The 24996-nt window shown below is 40.3% G+C and overlaps 1 protein-coding gene across 1 annotated transcript; it reads right to left on the bottom strand.

The window, feature by feature from the left end:
* Window positions 1-333: 333 nt before the first annotated feature.
* Window positions 334-24953, bottom strand: LOC134822242 (fibroin heavy chain-like). The gene is made up of 2 exons (XM_063833150.1): window positions 24949-24953; window positions 334-2097 (listed from the first exon to the last, which is right to left on the bottom strand). Exon 2 carries the CDS (start codon window positions 2088-2090, stop codon window positions 564-566), a length of 1527 nt encoding a protein of 508 aa, XP_063689220.1. The 5' UTR covers window positions 2091-2097; window positions 24949-24953; the 3' UTR covers window positions 334-563.
* Between the last annotated feature and the right edge of the window lie 43 nt (window positions 24954-24996).

Here is a 24996-nt window from a genome sequence, read left to right as displayed (position 1 = left end):
AAATTTATAGTAAATGTGGAATGGAAATCTAGCGTCCGCCAAAACGAAACAACGGGCGCAATTCTTGTTATAACGAAATTATGGTAGCAACAGCCAATAAAGTTACAGCCCTCCATCCACTGCTTCGAAAGTCTTCTCTAGCACATATGAGACTTCAAGTAAAATATGATGATCACCACCCCCTTGGAACCCCATAATCTGAGTCGGCGGGTTTTATTATGACTGGTAAAATTTTTGACCGGGAAAAATATGGCGGAATTTTCCAAAACCCACCACTATATCCCAGTCATAAGATTCCCGAGTAAGGTAGCTTAAAATTAAACACATCAGAAATGTCAGTAAAACGATTTTAATTAGCTGCAGTGATGCATTACAACATTCATACGGCATTTGAGAATTATTTTGTATTGTGAAGCAATAAAATTATCCATTCATAATCATCCACTATTTAGAATTTGTAAAGTCCCAGCTAAGTTGCTTTTCTATAATGTTTGTCACTATTATAATACTGAGCGTCTATCGAAGGGGGAGCAATGTAAAATCTGATCAACGTGAATTGTTGACTACCAGCGAAGAACGTTTCTCAACAAACTGATCACAAAAACAACAAAACTGATTTGAACTTTGTATCCATCAGCTGTATCATCTTCTGCATCTTCTTCTTTTACGGCGGCATCATCGCCTGCACCATCGACTACTCCTGCACCATCGTCTGCACCATCGACTACTTCTGCACCATCGCCTGCACCATCGACTACTCCTGCACCATCGCCTGCACCATCGACTACTCCTGCACCATCGCCTGCACCATCGACTACTCCTGCACCATCGCCTGCACCATCGACTACTCCTGCACCATCGCCTGCACCATCGACTACTCCTGCACCATCATCTGTTGTTGAAGAAGTCGATGCAGAAGAAGTCGATGCAGAAGAAGTCGATGTAGAAGGAGTCGAATCGGCGGCACTATCGACTACTCCTGCACCATCGCCTGCACCATCGACTACTCCTGCACCATCGCCTGCACCATCGACTACTCCTGCACCATCGCCTGCACCATCGACTACTTCTGCACCATCGCCTGCACCATCGACTACTCCTGCACCATCGCCTGCACCATCGACTACTCCTGCACCATCGCCTGCACCATCGACTACTCCTGCACCATCGCCTGCACCATCGACTACTCCTGCACCATCGCCTGCACCATCGACTACTCCTGCACCATCGCCTGCACCATCGACTACTCCTGCACCATCGCCTGCACCATCGACTACTCCTGCACCATCGCCTGCACCATCGACTACTCCTGCACCATCGCCTGCACCATCGACTACTCCTGCACCATCGCCTGCACCATCGACTACTCCTGCACCATCGCCTGCACCATCGACTACTCCTGCACCATCGCCTGCACCATCGACTACTCCTGCACCATCGCCTGCACCATCGACTACTCCTGCACCATCGCCTGCACCATCGACTACTCCTGCACCATCGCCTGCACCATCGACTACTCCTGCACCATCGCCTGCACCATCGACTACTCCTGCACCATCGCCTGCACCATCGACTACTCCTGCACCATCGCCTGCACCATCGACTACTCCTGCACCATCGCCTGCACCATCGACTACTCCTGCACCATCGCCTGCACCATCGACTACTCCTGCACCATCGCCTGCACCATCGACTACTCCTGCACCATCGCCTGCACCATCGACTACTTCTGCACCATCGCCTGCACCATCGACTACTCCTGCACCATCGCCTGCACCATCGACTACTCCTGCACCATCGCCTGCACCATCGACTACTCCTGCACCATCGCCTGCACCATCGACTACTCCTGCACCATCGCCTGCACCATCGACTACTCCTGCACCATCGCCTGCACCATCGACTACTCCTGCACCATCGCCTGCACCATCGACTACTCCTGCACCATCGCCTGCACCATCGCCTGCACCATCGACTACTCCTGCACCATCGCCTGCACCATCGACTACTCCTGCACCATCGCCTGCACCATCCTGAGCCCTCAGCAGGGCTACAAGAAGTGTGAGAAGGAGTATTGACCACAGCTTCATGACTGACCTACAATGTTGATCCGTTAGATTGAATTATAAAAAGATATAATTTAAATAGCGCCACGTTAATAGGATGACTGCAGATAACTGTGAAAGCAACAAGAATTGCGCCGGTTAGCGGACGCTAGATTTCCATAGCCTGTGCGGTGATATGCAGTTAAAAGGACATCTGTCCGATAGCGACTCTTGTCCGACTCATGTTACCAGAATATATAGAAAAAACTTGTCCGAAATTTCTGAGTTTGAAATTACATTTAAATATTTCAAATATTTCAAATATAAAAATGAATAAAATATTATATTTTCGTGATAATTAATAATAAGTGATTATGCTCATATTCAATATGCTATCGGTTACTGATTATTAAAAGAAATGTCGGTAGAGACTATCAAAAGTTTAAAACCATAAACGTTAAAATGAATATTCAGAAATGGGAAATAACTTAATAAGGTTGGGGACATAAAATGAGATTGAGATAGAAAATAATTTATATACCAAGTGCCGTACGTGACGTCGACTAAGTGCAACTTTGGAATTTACAAAAAAGACCCACCCCCTTCGCGGTACTACTACTAACTGTTTTTTCGGAAAATATTTAGGACACCCACCCCTTTTGCGGTACTAACTGTTGAGAAATCACGGACTAACTTTGTCTTGGTATATAAAATAAGATACCCACCCATAAATTGCTTTAAACAGTTCATTAAACATTGGGAAATGGGAAAATTATACCCATTTTTTAGGTAGAGGTTTTGTTTTAAATGTAGTCAAATAAAATGAAAAGTTTTTAAACAAGGAACCAATTTTTTTTAAACCCAAAAAAACCCATTCCCAAAATTGAAATTTGAGGTAAAATGGGTTTTTTGGGGTTGGACACAGGTTGTCAGAATTATTGGCGTGTTTGAAATTTTATGTGTATTTTATGATGAAATCAATATTTTTCGACGGGTCATAACTTTACTTCTGAATATCGAAATTACAAAATTCAAAAACTGGTCTGTAGACAATCGTTTGACCATTTTCTTAATTTCAAAATTTTGAGTTGATGTACCTCAAAACCCATAATTTAGGCCGTTATTTAAAGGGTCGATTCCATACTTGGTTAGATTTACGAAGGAGTAAGGAATTTATGTGTAATTTGATTTCGGTGAATTTTTTCTGAAATTATTCTTTAGACTAAAGTGCAAAGCTCTTCAGGCGATAGCGAAACATATTATAGAAAACTATAGATTTTATAAAAGCTCTCTTTCTCCTCTAACTGACGCAATAATATATAGTCGGGCGGACTCATCACCTTAGATGGTGAGAGGTTCTTTAATAAGACCTAATGATTAAATGAGACCCACTAAAGGTACTAAATTAACCGGACTGCTAGCGAGGAGTCGAGAGTGGGAATAAAATAAAAGCGGAATAAATTCTAAGATAACGAAAAAAACACTTTCTTAGGACTTAGAGGGTGAGAGGTTCTTTAATAAGACCTAATGATTAAATTTGACCCACTAAAGGTACTAAATTAACCGGACTGCTAGCGAGGAGTCAAAAGTGGGAATAAAATAAAAGCGGAATAAATTCTAAGATAACGAAAAACTGGTACAGAAAGCTAAAGTCCTAACACGGAGTCTAGGAAAAACCTGTGAACCAAATAAGCAGAATGGCACCCGTGCATGAAGTGTTAAAATATATACCGTTCTAGAATGCCTCCGCAAGCTTTTGCTCCTTTGTAATGCACGTGTTAAAGAGTGTAGTAAAAAGATAAAAAGAATAAAGCTATAAAAATGAACGAAGCGGTGAAAATCTTAGAGGGTGAGAGGTTCTTTAATAAGACCTAATGATTAAATGAGACCCACTAAAGGTACTAAATTAACCGGACTGCTAGCGAGGAGTCGAGAGTGGGAATAAAATAAAAGCGGAATAAATTCTAATATAACGAAAAACACCCTTTCTTAGAGGGTGAGAGGTTCTTTAATAACACCTAATCATTAAATTTGACCCACTAAAGGTACTAAATTAACCGGACTGCTAGCGAGGAGTCGAGAGTAGGAATCAAATAAAAGCGGAATAAATTCTAAGATAACGGAAAAACACCCTTTCTTAGAGGGTGAGAGGTTCTTTAATAAGACCTAATGATTAAATGAGACCCACTAAAGGTACTAAATTAACCGGACTGCTAGCGAGGAGTCGAGAGTGGGAATAAAATAAAAGCGGAATAAATTCTAATATAACGAAAAAAACACTTTCTTAGAGGGTGAGAGGTTCTTTAATAAGACCTAATAATTAAATGAGACCCACTAAAGGTACTAAATTAACCGGACTGCAAGCGAGGAGTCGAGAGTGGGAATAAAATAAAATCGGAATAAACTCTAAGATAACGAAAAACTGGTACATAAAGCTAAAGTCCTAACACGGAGTCTAGGAAAAACCTGTGAACCAAATAAGCAGAATGGCACCCGTGCATGAAGTGTTAAAATATATACCGTTCTAGAATGCCTCCGCAAGCTTTTGCTCCTTTGTAATGCACGTGTTAGTAAGTGTACAGCAGGGTGTCAGAATTATTGGCGTGTTTGAAATTTTATGTGTATTTTATGATGAAATCAATATTTTTTGACGGGTCATAACTTTACTTCTGAATATCAGAATTACAAAATTCAAAAACTGGCCTGTAGACAATCGTTTGAACTTTTTCTTAATTTCAGAATTTTATGTTGATGTACCTAAAAACCCATAATTTAGGCCGTTATTTAAAGGGTCGATTCCATACTTGGTTAGATTTACGAAGGAGTAATATAAGGGATTTATGTGTGATTTTTTTTCGGTGAATTTTTTCTGAATTTATTCTTCAGACTAAAGTGCACAGCTCTTCAGGCGATAGCGAAACATATAGAAAACTATAGATTTTATAAAAGCTCTCTTTCTCCTCTAACTGACGCAATAAAATATAGTCGGGCGGACTCATCCCGGAATTCAGGGGAAGCAGCCGAAGGCTTCAAGTCCAATAATCCAAGATTTTCTCTTTTGTCGTGATTTTCGACGAAATTTAACTTCTTTCGGACTTTGTTTTTAAACTGAATTGTAGTATGAAGGATTATCTCTCGAATGATCAAGACATCATAGGAAACTGACCCTCAGAAGTCAAGTAATGATCGTTTCTAAAAGCTTGGGTAAGCTAAAATTTTACGCAAAATTGTCTACGCGCCAATAATTATGACACCCTGCTGTAGTAAAATGATAAAAAGAATAAAGTTATAAAAATGAACGAAGCGGTGAAAATCTTAGAGGGTGAGAGGTTCTTTAATAAGACCTAATGATTAAATGAGACCCACTAAAGGTACTAAATTAACCGGACTGCTAGCGAGGAGTCGAGAGTGGGAATAAAATAAAAGCGGAATAAATTCTAATATAACGAAAAAAACACTTTCTTAGAGGGTGAGAGGTTCTTTAATAAGACCTAATGATTAAGTGAGACCCACTAAAGGTACTAAATTAACCGGACTGCTAGCGAGGAGTCGAGAGTGGGAATAAAATAAAAGCGGAATAAATTCTAATATAACGAAAAAAACACTTTCTTAGAGGGTGAGAGGTTCTTTAATAAGACCTAATAATTAAATGAGACCCACTAAAGGTACTAAATTAACCGGACTGCTAGCGAGGAGTCGAGAGTGGGAATAAAATAAAAGCGGAATAAATTCTAATATAACGAAAAAAACACTTTCTTAGAGGGTGAGAGGTTCTTTAATAAGACCTAATAATTAAATGAGACCCACTAAAGGTACTAAATTAACCGGACTGCTGCTAGCGAGGAGTCGAGAGTGGGAATAAAATAAAATCGGAATAAATTCTAAGATAACGAAAAACTGGTACATAAAGCTAAAGTCCTAACACAGAGTCTAGGAAAAACCTGTGAACCAAGTAAGCAGAATGGCACCCGTGCATGAAGTGTTAACATATATACCGTTCTAGAATGCCTCCGCAAACTTTTGCTCCTTTGTAATGCACGTGTTAGTAAGTGTAGTAAAAAGATAAAAAGAATAAAGCTATAAAAATGTACGAAGCGGTGAAAATCTTAGAGGGTGAGAGGTTCTTTAATAAGACCTAATGATTAAATGAGACCCACTTAAGGTACTAAATTAACCATACTGCTAGCGAGGAGTCGAGAGTGGGAATAAAATAAAAGCGGAATAAATTCTGAGATAACGAAAAACTGGTACAGAAAGCTAAAGTCCTAACACGGAGTCTAGGAAAAACCTGTGAACCAAATAAAGAAATAAGCAGAATGGCACCCGTGCATGAAGTGTTAAAATATATACCGTTCTAGAATGCCTCCGCAAACTTTTGCTCCTTAATTGTAATTATAATGCAAGTGTTAGTAAGTGTAGTAAAAAGATAAAAAGAATAAAGCTATAAAAATGAACGAAGCGGTGAAAATCTTAGAGGGTGAGAGGTTCTTTAATAAGACCTAATGATTAAATGAGACCCACTAAAGGTACTAATTTAACCGGACTGCTAGCGAAGAGTCGAGAGTGGGAATAAAATAAAAGCGGAATAAATTCTAAGATAACGAAAAACTAGTACAGAAAGCTTAAGTCCTAACACGGAGTCTAAGAAAAACCTGTTAACCAAATAAGCAGAATGCGCGGGGCCAGGAAGAGTTTTAGCAGAGTTTTAGCGCGTCTTAGAATTCAATAATGCACGCGCTAATTCTGCACGTGTGAAATTAAAATGTATGTTCCATGCCAACGTTTAATGTCATTGGATTTGTTTACCTAATTTGCTCGTGGGCGGTCGTACATTGTACATGCAAAGAGAATTTTCTGAATTATAAGTAAGATGGCACATGCCACCCAGCACCTCAACTACTGGCAGAGATTAAAGGCCCTTATAGATCTGATGTCATTGCAAAGAAGAAGAGAACGGTATATTTATATTACAGTTCGTTTACCCAACGTAACAAATTACGATCGTGGGAAGCAAAAGTTGCAACTATTGTTTTTGCATACACGTGGCAGCGAAGGATGTCAATATATGTGAGGTGTGGTCTTCCCCTTCGACGATGTCCTTGAAGGGGTTCCCAGAAGAGAAGTTGATGACTCAGAAGTTCTTCATGTCTGGCTAGATGACCTGCGAGTCTCATCCTCCGTTCAGCTATCTTATCAGATGCTCTGATGAGGTGTCCATATATACCTTGGCGTTAGTCTGCCGCTCTTTAAGTTATAGAATTCGTGACAAAACTCGTGCCTTCGGCACTCGTTTGGTCAGGAGTTCTATAACTTAATACCTTATATAATAGCGTCTATTAAAATCGAGAAGAAACAATGAGAAACGAAATAAATATTTTGTTCCTTATTGCCATTTCTACACCATACCTACTACCTAGCTATTTTATAATTTCAGTCACGAATTCATGTACGCAGGGGCCTCTGTGAATACACGGTGTAACGATATTAATTGCACCGGTTTTTTCCTATCCAGGGAGTGCGATTACAAAAATAATTCCACTGTTTTGAGAGCAACCGAAAACATATTCGGTGCGATCACAAAACTAATCGCACTGATTTTCTGAAAGACACTATGAATATGATATATTAATAGCTTAAAGGCCCTAGATCTGAATTCTGATGTCATTGCACAGAAGAAGAGAACGGTATATTTATATTAATAATCAACATGTTGAAAGTTCTGCATTGCAAATGCAAGTGCCCTTATGATATTGGTATCCAGTTCTCGGTGACATCTCAGACGGGTGGGCGACAATTGACATTTGACCCCCGTCAATTACAAATTAACCCCCCGATAATTTACCCCCCAACAATTGACCCTCCGAAAATTGACCCCCCGACAATTGAGTCTTGACCCCCCCGACAATTAACCCCCCGACAATTGAGTCTTGACCCCCCCGACAATTGACCCCCCGACAATTGACCCCCCGACAATTGAGTCTTGACCCCCGTCAATTACAAATTAACCCCCCGATAATTTACCCCCCAACAATTGACCCTCCGAAAATTGACCCCCCGACAATTGAGTCTTGACCCCCCCGACAATTAACCCCCCGACAATTGAGTCTTGACCCCCCCCCCCCCCGACAATTGACCCCCAGATAATTGACCCCCGACAATTGCACCCCCGAAAATATAATTTAATACAATTAACCCTAACCATAACCCTAACCCTAACCCTAACCCTAACCCTAACCCTAACCCTAACCCTAACCCTAACCCTAACCCTAACCCTAACCCTAACCCTAACCCTAACCCTAACCCTAACCCTAACCCTAACCCTAACCCTAACCCTAACCCTAACCCTAACCCTAACCCTAACCCTAACCCTAACCCTAACCCTAACCCTAACCCTAACCCTAACCCTAACCCTAACCCTAACCCTAACCCTAACCCTAACCCTAACCCTAACCCTAACCCTAACCCTAACCCTAACCCTAACCCTAACCCTAACCCTAACCCTAACCCTAACCCTAACCCTAACCCTAACCCTAACCCTAACCCTAACCCTAACCCTAACCCTAACCCTAACCCTAACCCTAACCCTAACCCTAACCCTAACCCTAACCCTAACCCTAACCCTAACCCTAACCCTAACCCTAACCCTAACCCTAACCCTAACCCTAACCCTAACCCTAACCCTAACCCTAACCCTAACCCTAACCCTAACCCTAACCCTAACCCTAACCCTAACTAGGTAGTGCGCCATCGACAGTGAGCCGCGCGTGCCGACTGTAGGATGGTTTTTTAGCGCTAATTTCGGCCAGCACAATTTTCTTCAAACAAATAAATATTGAGTATCCTTCCCGACCTCCAATTGCAACAAAAATTGGTAAGCTTACTCATAGACTTACAAGGAAAGTGTCCGAAAAATTTAAAGCATATCCAATTAACAGACATTATGTTACAGCTAAAAGCAGCGTATTTTGCCCCATTTTGATCACTGTATCAACTCCGATATCCACCAAATTTTTCGGACAGTTGTAAAAGCCCTATTGCATATTGGAAGGTCGTCGCCAATTTTCAGAACTGGATCTTCTTTAGGATGACCATAAAAATAATACGACAAAAATGTAATTTTGTACGATTGGTTCAAGATTCGCAGAATTGTCACAATACATTTGTCAAACCTCCCTTGCAAATACATTGCAATTCATGTTTTGCCTAAAAGGTGCCAATTTGTATGTGTCCCGCTCTCTGAGAAAAACTGTACAAAAATTTTAAAATTCGAGCAAGTTTTTTTTGATCGTGCATTATTTCGTATACTCATTCCTGAACTAATCATATCTAACAATCACAAACCTTCCCCAATTAGGGCTTTAATTGTCGCGTACAAATTGGTGGACGGAGTCAATTAGTGATCAAATGGGGACTAAATACGCTGCTTTTCTCAGAAACATAATGTCTGATGTTGCCATTCTTAAACTTTGCGACCTTTTTCCTTGTAGGTTATATAAGCTTACATTTTTGTGAATCGAGTCGACGTAGAGTTACATAATTATCTATTTTTTGCAAAAAATTGTGCGTCGCTTAGATATAACCATTTATATGCCAAATAATCGAACTTATTTTTCATACTGGATGGACTTACTGCCTTTTCTGAGAAAACGTGGACTTACTTCCTTTTCTGAGAAAAATCTCTGTTCAATATTTTTCTGAGAAGGAAGTAAGTCCAAGCTTTTTACTAAATTTTTGAGGTTGGGATCTATGTATTTTGGATTATATTGTAAAATATAAACAATTAGGTAAATATAAATTGCTCCATATCATATAATAAATGTTTTTGAATAATAGTATGCCCTTATTTAGGCAAACTTGCCAATTTTGAACGATTTCAGTGCATTAAATGATATCTTATCGATATTTTGATGAAAATGAACTTGATCTAAAAGATATACCTAAACTAAACATTCTCTGCGATTATAACAGCTCAATAACTGCTCCAATGTTTATGTTTTGCAACTAAAATACATCCGGCGTTTTTGAAAATCGGCCACCAAATTTTTTTTGGAGGCCTAAATGAAAATTTGTATCACGTACGTAAGGTTGAAATGTAATTATACATCGATTCTGAAAATTTCAAGCGAAAATATCAATCGGCAGTATTAGTAACTGTAAAGTTATGTTCTTTTTGGGAAATCGCTTTCTAAAATTCCGTTTTTAGCATGCTTTTATAGGAAGTAAGTCCAGCTACTTCTTCCTGTCACAGATAATTTATCTCAGAAAAGGCAGTAAGTCCACGGAATTACTTCCTTATCTCAGAAAATTTTCAAGATTTTCTCAGAAAAGGCAGTAAGTCCGGACTTACGTCCTTCTCTCAGAAAATAATTGGCCAAAACCGAACATAATGTTTCTCAACAGGGACTTACTTCCTTAGGAATTGCATGCAACAATGTTTCTATACATTAATATGTAGCTCATGTTGTAGAGAATTTTCTACTGAAAGTTTTGATACCAATATTGTCATATTTCGAAAATTTGGACTTACTGCCTTTTCTGAGAAAACGGCAGCATGGTCAAAAGGCAGTTGTGCCCAGTAATAGTATAGCTAAGTCCAGCAGTCAACGTAATTAAGCACTACATGACAACTCATTGCATTTGCAGTCACTGGCACTGGGAGACTTTGGGACCGGATCCGGCCCCCAAAGAGGGGTCAGATCACGTCACCAATTAGTGACGTATAATTAGTGATGTGATCCATGGATTGAATTTAATTGACATAGAAATGGGCTAGATCTGGGGTAGAGTTCACATGTCAATTCTGCCATATAATAGCCTGACTGACAATTTTCTCGACTGACTGACAATGTTTCTTCTTTTCCCCATTTAGATTTATTATTGAAGCTTGTAATTACAATAACTAATGCTCCTGTAAATACTTTAATTAATTGTTTGTTCCGTTATTCTTTTTCCTTCCTCTTTTCCTTGTCATCCCCTTTAGTTTTAAGATTCTTGCTATAAATGGCTACAGCTAACACTATTAATGCTAAGTACCAAACAACAAGTGGGAGGTGGATCGTTGGTATACCTTTAAATCGATTTAACACCGCAATTCCAGTCGCAAGCCTGGGACCACTACTAGCATAGTCACAACATCTACAAAGCTGCCATATAGCCTGACTGACAATTTTCTCGACTGACTGACAATGTTTCTTCTTTTTCCCCATTTAGAATACAAAGATTAGTACATTTTAGCTTATGATTAATATTATATTTTTACCTATAGTTTACCTAGATTCTGTAATTCATAGCTGTACATTAAGAAGTAAACATGATCTGACTGCTCGACTCGTAGATCACATAAGGGACGGGAGCTCTTGCTAAAGGGGGGGGGGGGGGGGGGGGGGGGGGGGGGTTCTCGTATCAAGGATGTGAGACGTACGTGTCAAAGGCATGCAAGGGGAGTGAGCCGATTTAGTGTTCTAGGTATAAATATTGGGCGATAGAAGGTAGTAGTATCGCATTCTATCACCAGTCATGCCTACCTACTTAGGGTCAGCCATTGTAGACAGTGAGGTGAGGGTTCCTCCCACATCCTTTAGAGTTCTGGAATCATTTCGCCAGTATTCTTCAGGATCCGGAGTTCCCTCGGACCTCTAACATGGTGGAGGGGTTTCACAGAGGTTTCAAAACCCGAGTGAATCGCCCAAAGCCCTCTGTTCAAGAATATTTTCGTGCTATCAAGGAGCAACAGGTTGTTACAGATTATCATCTGGATCGGCTTGCTGTTGGAAAGACTCCTTCCAAAAAGAAGAGGATTTCCAGCAGTATTCTGTACGACCTTTGTTCCTTCTACACGACATACCCAACAAAGATTGAGTACTTGTTCGCTGTTGCGAAATACTTTGGTAATAATATTGAGTAATTTGTTGTATTCTGAAGTATTATATTATTAATCGATTTAACATTTTATAACCAGCCAATACATTGTCTCAATTTAAAACATGTTCACTTCTTAATTTGTAGCTTCTATGTACAGAGTTGTCATATGAACTCTACCCCAGATCTAGCCCATTTCTAGGTCAATTATATTCAATCCATGGATCACATCACTAATTATACGCCACAAGCTTCAAGCTTGCATGTTAATTACTTGATGACGTATATGGTGGATCATATCACTCCGGCCCCAAAGTCTGGCAGCCGTCACTGGACCTCGATCATGGAATGTAATCCAAACACATATGCACACCATCGAGGATCCTATGCAATTCAAAACAGTTTTAACGAACTTTGTCAAGTCATTTCCGGACGAGCCTCCATGCTCCAGCTCCAGGATACAGCCGTCGGAATGGAAACTCCTTGCTGGATTGGAGTGGTGATAAAACAGTTTCTATACTGTCCGGGGGGTCGACTTCTTCGATGTATGTAATGTCCCGATAGAGGATTCTATGAAGCCAAACAAAGTAACAAACTCAAAGTAAGTATATGGCCCAAGCATATGAACTTGTTATCCCAATTCCTAGTCAGAGATACTGATAATGCGTTTGACGGATGTTACTCGTCTAAATTTCTTCGAAGTAGCGCGCGCCGCTTTCTTCTCGAAATGTTCTCTCGACAAAATCTGAGAGAAATAAAATTCTAGGAGGAATGGAACAGATGTGAACAGCAAATAAGATTGGTCAGTTATATGCAATATGGCACATGTTTCAGCTCAATTATGTTACGGCATTTAGCATTGGCAAAGATACAACTACAAGCAAGCGACATCTATCAAAATCGAGTATTGAACTAATGCATAATGAGTAATGCCAATAAGAAATGGCTGCGAATTCACCAAAGTTTGCTAGAATCTATTCAGCGCGTTAATAGATATACCATGTGATATATGCGTCATCTCAGATGATGCAATTCTGACGTCGTAATTGGCTTAAAAATATATCACGTGGCAAATCACGTGGGGCAGTTTTGGCCAATTGTAATCGCGTGTCTTGGAGTACAGCGCTCACTTTGAGCGTGATCAAATTCTGGCCTTGTAATTGGTTGCGCGTGTACGTCACGTGACGTAGCTCGTAGCCAATGTCATTCTACTGCACAAATTTGACACACGCTGCAACCCCTTTTGCTTCGCGTGCACGAGAGGTATACAACGTGTAGCAAGCACAAATCTGCAGGAAAACTCCTCGTTTTTCTATGGTCTGGCCCGATGGCACGTGCTACGAAGTAGCGCGCGCCGGGCCAGACCGTTAACAATGGTCAAAAGAAGCGTGTGATATGAATTAGGATACCTTACAAGACATATTTATAACGTACGAAATGTGGCGGTTTTCCGAAAATTTCGCCATATTTTCGGACCGCCAAAATTTCGGTCGTCGTAATAGAATCCGTCGCATTATCTTTTAGCTTATTTCAATGACTGTGCCTTCACTGCTTTATTTTGTTTCTAAAAAGTAATATCAAGTAAAATAAATAAATAAATTCTGGCATCTTGGGACAAATTATTACCACACCAATGACGAATTGAATGTCAAGCAATACAGTTTAAATTTGCATTAAAATACATGTATGTGCTAACATGAAAGTCTTACAGTCTTAATACAGACTATAAGTTTGAACATGATTTTAACGAATTTCAGAAATTTCCTTACTGCTTACTGTCACAAAAAATGATGAAAAATACCCTTATTTTCTGTGACGTCCGAAATTTGACGGTTTTTGTTCAATTTCGCCATATTTTCGGACCGCCAAAATTTCGGTCGTCGCAAATTAGGCCGCCATAAATATGTCTTGTAAGGTAATCTGCTGCTTGATGATCACTTCGCACTTCGACATACGTGACGTGAACCGACCCGACGAATCACTTAAGACTCGCGCTACTGACACCCGGGAATGGTAATGCACGGATACAGTTAACGCCGTGTAGCAAGAGCTTTAGAGGATCCTGCCCGCTGCAGGTATGCTGAGTGGCAGATGCGACAAGCGCACTTCTTCCAGCGGACATCAAGATGGCAGTCTGGCCATCAGAGTTATTCAGGACACTCTCCCTTTTAACTAGAAACATGTTGATGTCACAGTTTCTAGCCTACTTCTGCTGTAAGAACCTTCTCACAGCTTAATGACTTACGGTTCTGTGTACTGGGGCACAAAACCCCCCTATTTCACTCTCCCTCACTGTCTGTGTGTGGCTGCAGACCCTCAGTGCTCTTATCAGTCATTTTTGGTTGCTTGAGACCTTGGACTTGTTGCTAGTGGGCTACCAACCCCTAGCTTTACTCTGGTACTCGCAAAGTTTTTTGCCACGCACCTGTTTATCAACATTACAACGAACTAAACAACTACAGCACTAGGGTTTCAGCCCCTACCTGTCCTTCTGATAGTCCAGCTCATGATGATGCTGCACCTTTAAACCCTTCGGGGAGAGATGCAGCTGATGGTATCTGTGTTAAAAGAAGGACCATCAAAAAACCAAAAATCAACAAAAAAAATCTCAGAATCCTTTTACCTTTCTATTTACAATGTAAGATCTCTCACTGAAAAATGGAAGCAATGGGAACTTGTGTGCAAAGCCAAAGCCTTCGACATACCTGTGATTGCACTTCAAGAGCATCGTATTAAGAAGACTCCTTATATAATGCGTGATGGCTACAAGTTCCTCCTAGCATCTCCTCCCCCTAAAAGTAGAACGCTCCTCGGACTTGGCTTCCTTCTTTCCCCTTGGGCCCAACGCTGCTACATCGACCATAACGTCTTCTCAGACAGGATAATGTCTGTTTCTTTTACCGGTGAAGTTTGCACACACTTAGTTACTTGTCATTCACCTACTATAATGTGTCTACAGACCTTGAAGTTGAACAGTTCTATGCAGAGTTTACTTCTTGTGTCCGATCTTTTCCACCTCATGACGTAGTAGCTATAGCTGGCGACCTGAATGCTCACCTTGGAAAAGACACCTGCAACACCAACGCGTTTTATGAATGTACTAACCGAAACGGGTACAGCATCTTCTCGACTTTGCAAAAGAAAACGCGTTCAACATCGGTGCGCTAAAGTTTAACAAAAAGCATTCTAAAAAGGTGACTTGGACAGCACCAAATGGTCAACTGCATCAGAATGACCACATCCTCATTCGCTCAAAATGGCAGAATTCACTTAAAAACTGTGAGTCATACATTAATCCTTCGGTTCAATCTGACCATCGGATTTTCACAGCGACTATCAAGCTGTCAATAAGGACCAACATCGTCCGACCTAAGGTTATCAAATATGACTGGGAGGAGTTAAAAAGTAACATTGCAACTTCAACAGCCTTCCAACTCCAGCTCCAGAACAGGTTCACTGCCTTAATGGATGAAGAGAACGAGACTGATGACCTCGTCCAACACAACCAGTATGCATACACCAACATGATAAGTGCTATTAATGACACAGCAGAGAGAGTACTTCCCAAAAGGAAGAAGACTAGTCTAACTGATCAGATTTCATCTAATCCTGAGTACCGGGCTGCTGTCAAGGCACGTGATGCTGCGTTGAAACATAGTCACGAAAGGAAGACACGAGCTGCTACTAAAGCCCTACGTGATGCCACCCTTGAAGTCAGGAAGGTCGAAACCAGCATAATACAAGAAGCGTTTGTTAATAAGACAATTGATCAAGTAGATCAGCTGTTTATTCCGCAACCCGCAAACCACTCAGGGTATGCAGCATGGCAGACGAAGTCAAACAGCTCTGGTATTGCGTGGAAGCTTATAAATGACCTTACCAATCGTAAGCCTAAATCTATGTCTCCATTACCTGGATACAGAAACAAGGCAGATCGAGCAAAGGCGTGGACTGACCACTACAGCAAACTGCTTTACAATCCTGCTGACAACATCAGAATGGGTAGCTTCGAAGTCCAAAAGCCAGAACTCCCAATTGAAACGTCACCGTTCTCAGCAGATGAACTATCTACAGCTCTCAAGCAGACAAAGGACACGTACGGTCATAACGGAATTCCTTCTCTGCTGTACAAGTGTGTTGACTTGGACACTACTTTACTATCTCTGTTCAACAACATGCTAGCTACTGGTAAAGCCCCAGAAGAGCTTCTTGTCACTGCCATTCTTCCTATACCCAAAGGAGCTAAAAAGTTCTGTCCTGAAAACAGCAGAGGAATCTCCATCCTCCCTGTTGCCACGAAAATCTACAACAGGCTGCTTCTAAACCGAATCAGGAGCCACATAGAACCTCGCCTCCGATACAACCAGAATGGTTTCCGGCCTGGAAGAGGGACTCGTTAACAGATTCTGGCTCTTAGACGTATCATCGAAGGGGTTGTGAACTTCCAGCTTTCTTGTGTCATCTCCTTCATTGATTTCTCAAAGGCCTTTGACTGCATCTTCAGATCTCACCTTCCCGACATCCTGGCTTCCTACGGCTTTCCTAAAAAAATCATAAAAGCCATTATGTCACTCTACATCAACACTAAGGCTAAAATCATGACCCTTGAAGGTATAACCTTAGAAATAGAATTCCTTACCAACCTCGGAATTCTCCAGGGCGATGTTCTTGCGCCTCTCATTTTTATCATCGTCCTGGATTTCATACTAAGACTGGCAATAGGGCCACGTGATGGGTTAAAAGTTGGCAGTAACTACATTGCTGATTTGGACTTCGCCGATGACCTAGCAACAATTACTGACAGCTTCAACGAAAATGGCCGCCTTTGCCAAAGCATTTCTGACATAGCAGCCCGTTATGGTCTCCTCATTAACATCGAAAAGACCAAATACATGTCCTACAACATCCCGCGACCTGTCAACTCAGACGAAAGAGTCTTTATTAACGGCATCCCTTTAGAAGAAGTTCATGACTTTAAGTACCAAGGATCCTTTATAGCATCAACAAGCAGAGACATCAATGTCAGGAAAGGCCTCGCATGGAAAGCTTTACAGAGCCTGGATGCTTTTTGGAAATCTAATATGTCCAGGAAGATCAAGACTAAGATTTTTCGAACTGCAGTAGAACCTGTTCTGCCATGTATGGCGCAGAAACCTGGACTCTTAAAAAGGCTGATATTAGAGCACTAGACGGTGTTTATACTAGAATGCTACGAAGGGTCTTTGGTATCTCATGGAAATCACATACACCTAACTCCGTTCTTTACAGAAAGATTCCATCGGTGACAGATACTATAAAGACACGAAGACTTCGTTCTGCAGGACATGTCTACCGTCTACACTCTACAGGACCAACCTGCTCAACAACTTCTTTTTTGGCAACCATCCTATGGCCAGCGTTATCGAGGACGACCACATAAGACCTTCCCGGACTTTCTACTTGAAGACACTGGAATGGAACCTGACCAGCTGCGTTTGCTCATGTGTGATAGAGATAAATGGAGAGAATTGTTGACACGAAACTCGTTCCAGATTTCATCTGGATCGACCTAGGCAGGTAGGCAAGAAGGATAGGAACTGACCTTAACTTGGAAATATGACAGGATCTGGTGTCGCACTACAGTACCTGGACAGTACGGCGACACGAACTCAAGTGCGAAAGAGGGAGTACGTGTCGGAGTACGTGTCGCACTACAGAGTCGTTTACCCAACGTAACAAATTACAATCGTGGGAAGAAAAAGTTGCAACTATTGTTTTTGCATACACGTGGCAGCGAAGGATGTCAATATATGTGAGGTGTGGTCTTTCCCTTCGACGATGTCCTTGAAGGGGTTCCCAGAAGAAAAGTTGATGACTCAGAAGTTCTTCATGTCTGGCTAGATGACCTGCGAGTCTCATCCTCCGTTCAGCTATCTTATCAGATGCTCTGATGAGGTGTCCATATAGTCTGCCGCTCTTTAAGTTATAGAATTCGTGACAAAACTCGTGCCTTCGGCACTCGTTTGGTCAGGAGTTCTATAACTTAATACCTTATATAATAGCGTCTATTAAAATCGAGAAAAAAAAAAAAAGAAACGAAATAAATATTTTGTTCCTTATTGCCATTTCTACACCATACCTACTACCTAGCTATTTTATAATTTCAGTCACGAATTCATGTACGCAGCTAGGGGCCTCTGTGAATACACGGTGTAACGATATTAATTGCACCGGTTTTTTCCAGGGAGTGCGATTACAAAACTAATTCCACTGTTTTAGGAGCAACCGAAAACATATTCGGTGCGATCACAAAACTAATCGCACTGATTTTCTGAAAGATACTATGATATATTAATACCTTTCAGAGGTGATTTAACGGGTGATACTTGGGTGGTCTGAAAATCCACAGCAGGCAAGCAAAACATTCAAACAATCATCACAACTGTAGTTTATTATAGGGACGGGCTGATTCTTGGTCCATCCCATCCTAGCGATTAAATATCATCTTACTTATAATTCAAAAGATTCTTTTTGTATGTATGTATGTACGACCGCCCACGTACATACAATTACATATGCAATTACATATTTCTCATCTATTTGCACGTGGCCACGTGCAAATAGATGAGAAATATGTAATTGCAAAGTAACCATGGTGACGAGGGTTGTTAAACGCACGTGCACGTGCAATGATTGTTTTAACGTCATTTTGATCGGTTTTGTGGTAATTACGTTGTGTTTAGTGCGAGCTACATTTTAATCGGCTGTATCTTCGGTTGTAACGGATATTTTTTATGCAATTTAAACTTACTAACAAAAAATACTATTAGCTTCCTCCCTGTGACCAGGATGATGATTAATCACTCTACACTCGACTGTCACGTGACTTTTTCAAACCGTTCTCTAGCTGGTCCTGATTCCAGATTCGGAATGACCAAGATTACCGTTACTTAGACACCTAAAAGTAAATGGCTGTCAATAAAATAATAAATAAAAATGGTATAAATTTCAAGAAACCAGGGTAGAAAATAAAACCATTTGCACTCATAGTAAGGGGAAAAGTGGTCGATTTAAGGGTTCCGTTGGATTTAAATGTTCACAAGGATTTAGCAACGGAATATGGTATTTAGAACCCCTACGAACATAATTAGACTTGTCACCAATTTTGTATCTCGACAGAAACACCACTTTTTACCACTTTTTACCACCTTTGTACCACCTTTCTAGTTTGCCAAATATCTTTAGTTGTGAACGTCGTAGAAGGCTGGAAATTAACCTAGAATGTTTATCTTATTAAGGAGTAAAACTTTTGTACCAAAAATTTGTACATTGGACAATCAGCTAATTGGATAATTACTAATTAGTTAATTACCAAAAAAAGTGAAAATTTTGTATTGGCTCAAAATGATTAAAATCGTTTGAAACACGGAGAAATGTAGTTTTTAGAAAAACTTCAAAACTTTTTCACTTACAAATTTTTTTCGAGACTTGGAAAAATTTCGAAAATTTGAAAAAAAAAATTTCCGCCAAAAGTGATCGAATTGCATGAAACGTGGATAAAAATGCTTTGCAGAAAAACTTCGAACATTTTTAGATTGGGGAATACTAAAAACAAAAGGACCGTTTAAGATCGAACCGATTTTACCTGCTGTATACTATCATTTTATTGATTTCAATGATCAAAACCTCTCTGTACCGTCAATCTTGCCAATCTACACCGGGTATCTGAATGTACCGGACCTCTTCTTTGCCTCTATAATAATTAGACCCAGTTGTGCAAGAAATGCGATTTCTCACAGGGGCTTCTTTTAACTGTGCACCTTTTGTCACTCTCGCAAGAGGCCTGGTATAATTATAGGGGGGTATAGGAAGTGTAAATATACCTTCCATCATCCACTGTGGCTTTTTTGTGTTGTGAATGCACATGCCACTTCGTTTGCTATGCAAGATACCTCGAATAACCCCCATATGTCATTGCCAGGCCAGGGTCGGGATAGAGCTGGAGATAGCATTGAGAGGTTGCTAGAAATAGCTAGACTTAGAATAAAGTCTAGCTATCAGATTATGATGAAAGGCTGTTAAGCTTAGGGGTTAAGCTTAGGGGTAGGCGACAATTGACCCCCCGACAATTGACCTCCGACAATTGACCCCCGGAAATATAATTTAATACAATTAACCCTGACCCTGACCCTGACCCTGACCCTGACCCTGACCCTGACCCTGACCCTGACCCTGACCCTGACCCTGACCCTGACCCTGACCCTGACCCTGACCCTGACCCTGACCCAGGACCCTAACCCAGGACCCTAACCCTAACCCTAACCCTAACCCTAACCCTAACCCTAACCCTAACCCTAACCCTAACCCTAACCCTAACCCTGACCCTGACCCAGGACCCTGACCCTAACCCGATCAATTGAGTGTAATTACATGGGGGGTCAATTGTCGTACTAAGCCCTAGATTTTGCGACATTTGACGCCAGTGTAATTACATAGGGGGTCAATTGTCGGGGGGTCAATTGTTAGGGGGTCAATTGTCGCGGTACAAAGCTCAGGACGGTGATCTTGATAGGTCGGATAGCTGTACCTGATTGGTTCCAGCCCACCGTGTCGCTTGGAATTAAGTTCTCACCCCACCTCTTCCAAAAATGCGGTTACCAGAGCAGGAAACTCTTCTTCCTCCTCTTCTTTCAACCCAAACACAATCAGGTTCCTGCTCCTCTCCTCCTCTGCAGCCAGAAATCTTATCTCCTTCTTCGGCGTTTTACTGTTGCAGACTGTATCACTTGCACTGTTCTTTTGCAGTACTCCTGCACTGTAGCTCTGTGTCCCTGACTCCACCGTGGTTTGCACTGCCCCTAAACTGCAATCTTAAGTAACTTTAGTTCCGGCACTCTTTGGCCATTAAAATAACCAACTCCAATGAAACCCCGTTCTGCTACCTCCATGCTAGCACCACCCAGCTACCACCAGTTTATTCTAAGTCTAGCTATTTCTAGCAACCTCTCAATGCTATCTCCAGCTCTATCCCGACCCTGGCAATGACATATGGGGGTTATTCGAGGTATCTTGCATAGCAAACGAAGCGGCATGTGCATTCACAACACAAAAAAGCCACAGTGGATGATGGAAGGTATATTTACACTTCCTATACCCCCCTATAATTATACCAGGCCTCTTGCGAGAGTGACAAAAGGTGCACAGTTAAAAGAAGCCCCTGTGAGAAATCGCATTTCTTGCACAACTGGGTCTAATTATTATAGAGGCAAAGAAGAGGTCCGGTACATTCAGATACCCGGTGTAGATTGGCAAGATTGACGGTACAGAGAGGTTTTGATCATTGAAATCAATAAAATGATAGTATACAGCAGGTAAAATCGGTTCGATCTTAAACGGTCCTTTTGTGCTGTTTCTTTATGTGGAATTTGATAAAGCTGTATTGTAATTAGTTATGAAACTCTAATATTGTGTGGTTAACGTTTTTCAGGTTCAGCCCTTTCCGCTAAGCTATTCCTAATTACTAAAATATGCCGAGATTTACTGAACTCCAACTTCAAATATTGATGATTTTAGTATTCCCCAATCTAAAAAGGTTCGAAGATTTTCTGCAAAGCATTTTTATCCACGTTTCATGCAATTCGATCACTTTTGGCGGAAATTTTTTTTTTCAAATTTTCGAAATTTTTCCAAGTCTCGAAAAAAATTTGTAAGTGAAAAAGTTTTGAAGTTTTTCTAAAAACTACATTTCTCCGTGTTTCAAACGATTTTAATCATTTTGAGCCAATAAAAATTTTTCACTTTTTTTGGTAATTAACTAATTGGTAATTATCCAATTAGCTGATTGTCCAATGTACACATTTTTCTTATAAAAGTTTTACTCCTTGATAAGATAAACATTCTAGGTTAATTTCCAGCCTTCTACGACGTTCACAACTAAAGATATTCGGCAAACCAGAAAAGTGGTACAAAGGTGGTAAAAAGTGGTAAAAAGTGGTGTTTCTGTCGAGATACAAAATTGGTGACAAGTCTAATTATGTTCGTAGGGGTTTTAACTACCATATTCCGTTGCTAAATCCTTGTGAACATTTAAATCCAACGGAATGCCACTTTTCCCCTTACTATCATAAAATGGTCAACTGAAAATAATAATCCACAAATTCACATCACTACAACGTTCAGACCCTCGCCCATCAAACAATCCCTCACCTTTAAAGATAAAAGCGTGTTGACGATCAGGTTAATTAGGTCCAAATCACTAATTATCGCCGTTACTTCATGATTTTCAATCACTAGAATTGCAGATCGCCTGATTGCAGATCACCTGATTGCATGTTGCCTGACCGCAGGAATTGTTCGTCGTGTAATTGTATTCGTATTCTCTAAAATTCGCTGTATTTACCAAGATCGGGTAAATTGGACCGTCACCAGTGCTACATTTTTCCAAACAAAAAGAAATGACATATTGATATATTTAAAGTAAATTAAAGTGCAAAATGATACCGAGAATAAAATGGTCGCTCGCTTTTACCATTCATTCACGGCCAGCAAATTGTAACGAATTTAAATTTACTATGTTCATCAATCCCACTATGTAGAAACATTTTTGGGTTGCTTTCGGACCAATATCTTAAACATACAGACCGATCAAGTGCAGGTTCGACGAGCATTACCGTAGTGCGGCAAATCCAACAGCAAAATCTTACGAAGATAAGCCACTAGCAAAGCACTACAGGGAAAGTCACCCTCAGCACAAAGGCCCCCCAAAGCTAAAACTTCAAATCGTAGATAGAGGAACATCACTCATCAACAGAAAGATTAAAGAAGCCCGATTTTTAGTTGAAAATAAACCAACACTCAACGATAAAATAGAGTTGAACAATCTAACACAGTTTTTAGTTGAGTGACGTGTGAATAGTAATATTCTCGTTTTAATTTCACTCCTCTGCTGTCCATTAATTCTTTTATCTCTTTTAATCTTTTATCTCCTATACACGTCACGCTATTCGTTAATTTTCAGATGAGCCCTATTTGATAAATTTTGTCAGTTTTATGTTCATATTTGCTATGATTTCGTTAAAAACTATTTTACGGTTGATAACTATTTTACAGTTATATATTTTGTTTGAAATAAATTTCGTCGTCAAATTTTTAATGTGAATATTGATCGTTTTAATTGAATTAATACTATTTCAGAATATGAGTATGACGTAGAAATGTCGATACGTTATTCAGCTATTTATTTCCATTATTTCCATTATTTCCATTAGAATCTGTCTTCACTGAGTCTATTCAGAAACAATCAGAAATTTGAATAAAAGAACTATCAAATCATGAGACTCAAAAACACTACACGAATCCACCAAATATCTTAACCTATAAACGTAGTGTGTCCGCAGTCCGATCGGCTAGGAGGTTTATTGTTAGATTCGAGTACTGCCAGTGTTCCTCAATGTATTATCAATTGTGAATGAATCTCTACATGCTCATGTTAACTTCACATTAATTTATTCTCAGGGGTGGAATCGTCAGGTAAAGTTGTCTACTTCACCGCTACCTTCCCCTACCTATTGCTTGTTGTTCTGTTCTTCAGAGGAGTCACTTTGCCCGGAGCCAGAGAAGGCATCCTCTACTACCTTACCCCAAAGGTATGCGTTATATCTTAAGTTAGGAAATGTATCCTTGTGTTTGAATGGAGGTTTAAGTCTGTGATACATCAGCAGTCATTGCAGTTGTGCTTAAAAATAAATATGTTTTCTAGTTTAAGTTACAGCTTCAGCTCGTATACCATTGCAAATTCAACCTGCAACGATTTCTCAGAATAAATATCACATTGCTAGTTTGAACTACTATAACATAATTTTAAGTTAAAGTTTCTAACAATAATCACCCTTACAGTGGGAGCACCTAGCGGACCCCACAGTCTGGAGAACCGCAGCTACCCAGATATTCTACTCGCGGGGAATATCATTTGGCAGTGTGGTCACTTACTCTTCATACAACAAGAGCAACAACGACTGTATCAGAGGTACAGTAGTTTAAAGTGTTAACAGTGAAAACACGGGTACAACAAGCAAAATGTCCCCTCTGATCGGCATGTTGGTTATATAATAGAACGTGAATTAATACTTTGAGTATTCAAAATGTTGACAGCAGGCAGGGTTATCGCATCTAGGGTTTTATTTTCATCAAAATTATAGAATAGATGTGATTTTTTCTTCAAATATAGGTTTCTTCAAATTAAGCTTTCTTAGTAGAAGTGACACTGATATAATGTTTAAACTTCCCCCCAGATGGAATAGTAGTTACGCTAATAAAATGTGGTACCAGCGTGTTCGGCGGATTCGTTATCTTCACAAGACCAGTAAATCTCAACGATGGTGTTAGAAAACTTATATATAAGCATCTTTTATTCTTTTGCTTTAGTAGCATTAATGCCATAATTGTCATAATTAATGAAATAATTGTCATAACTGAATCTAATAACCAATCATTGTACTACCAGGAGTGAAGTTTGAGGAGCTGATCAGGGCCAGGTCTAGCGTTCATAGCAATAACAGATGCCATCAGTGAGATGTCAGTGGGACCCCTTTGGTCCATCCTCTTCTTCTTCATGCTCTTCCTCCTTGGTCTGGACTCTCAGTTTGGCATGTTGGAAAGTCTCCTCACCTCACTTAAGGATGAGTTTACTTATCTGAATAAAATTAGGAAGGAGTTTGTTTCAGGTTTGTTTTGGATGGTTGTGAATAAAATATAAACTGACTAATGTTTTGTTCTGAAATTTGAAGAATGATAAAATGTCGTATGATAATGCCAGAAAGTTGTTGAAATATTATAAATTCCCCAACGTGTGAACATTTTCAGGAGGTATCTGTCTGGTGCTGTGTATCCTTGCTATTCCCATGTCCTTCGAAGGAGGCCTCTACATCGTGGACCTCCTTGATAACTGGTCCTTGTCATATCCTCTCCTCATCGTCGCTTTTTTAGAGATTGTTGTCGTGGCTTGGGTATATGGTGTTAACAAGTTAGTATTTTTTCAATTAAATACTTCTCCAACTTCACAGAGTACAGCAATAAATGAATATAAAATACAAATAGAATCGTTCTAAATATCGGC

Source organism: Bolinopsis microptera, chromosome 10, assembly GCF_026151205.1.
Source record: "Bolinopsis microptera isolate Bmic1 chromosome 10, MBARI_Bmic_1.0, whole genome shotgun sequence".
Taxonomy (NCBI): domain Eukaryota; kingdom Metazoa; phylum Ctenophora; class Tentaculata; order Lobata; family Bolinopsidae; genus Bolinopsis; species Bolinopsis microptera.
This window is presented reverse-complemented; position numbering and strand designations above follow the sequence as displayed.

Excerpts from the sequence above, each read along its gene's own strand:
- LOC134822242 (XM_063833150.1), bottom strand. The coding sequence starts at position 2,090 with ATGAAGCTGTGGTCAATACTCCTTCTCACACTTCTTGTAGCCCTGCTG.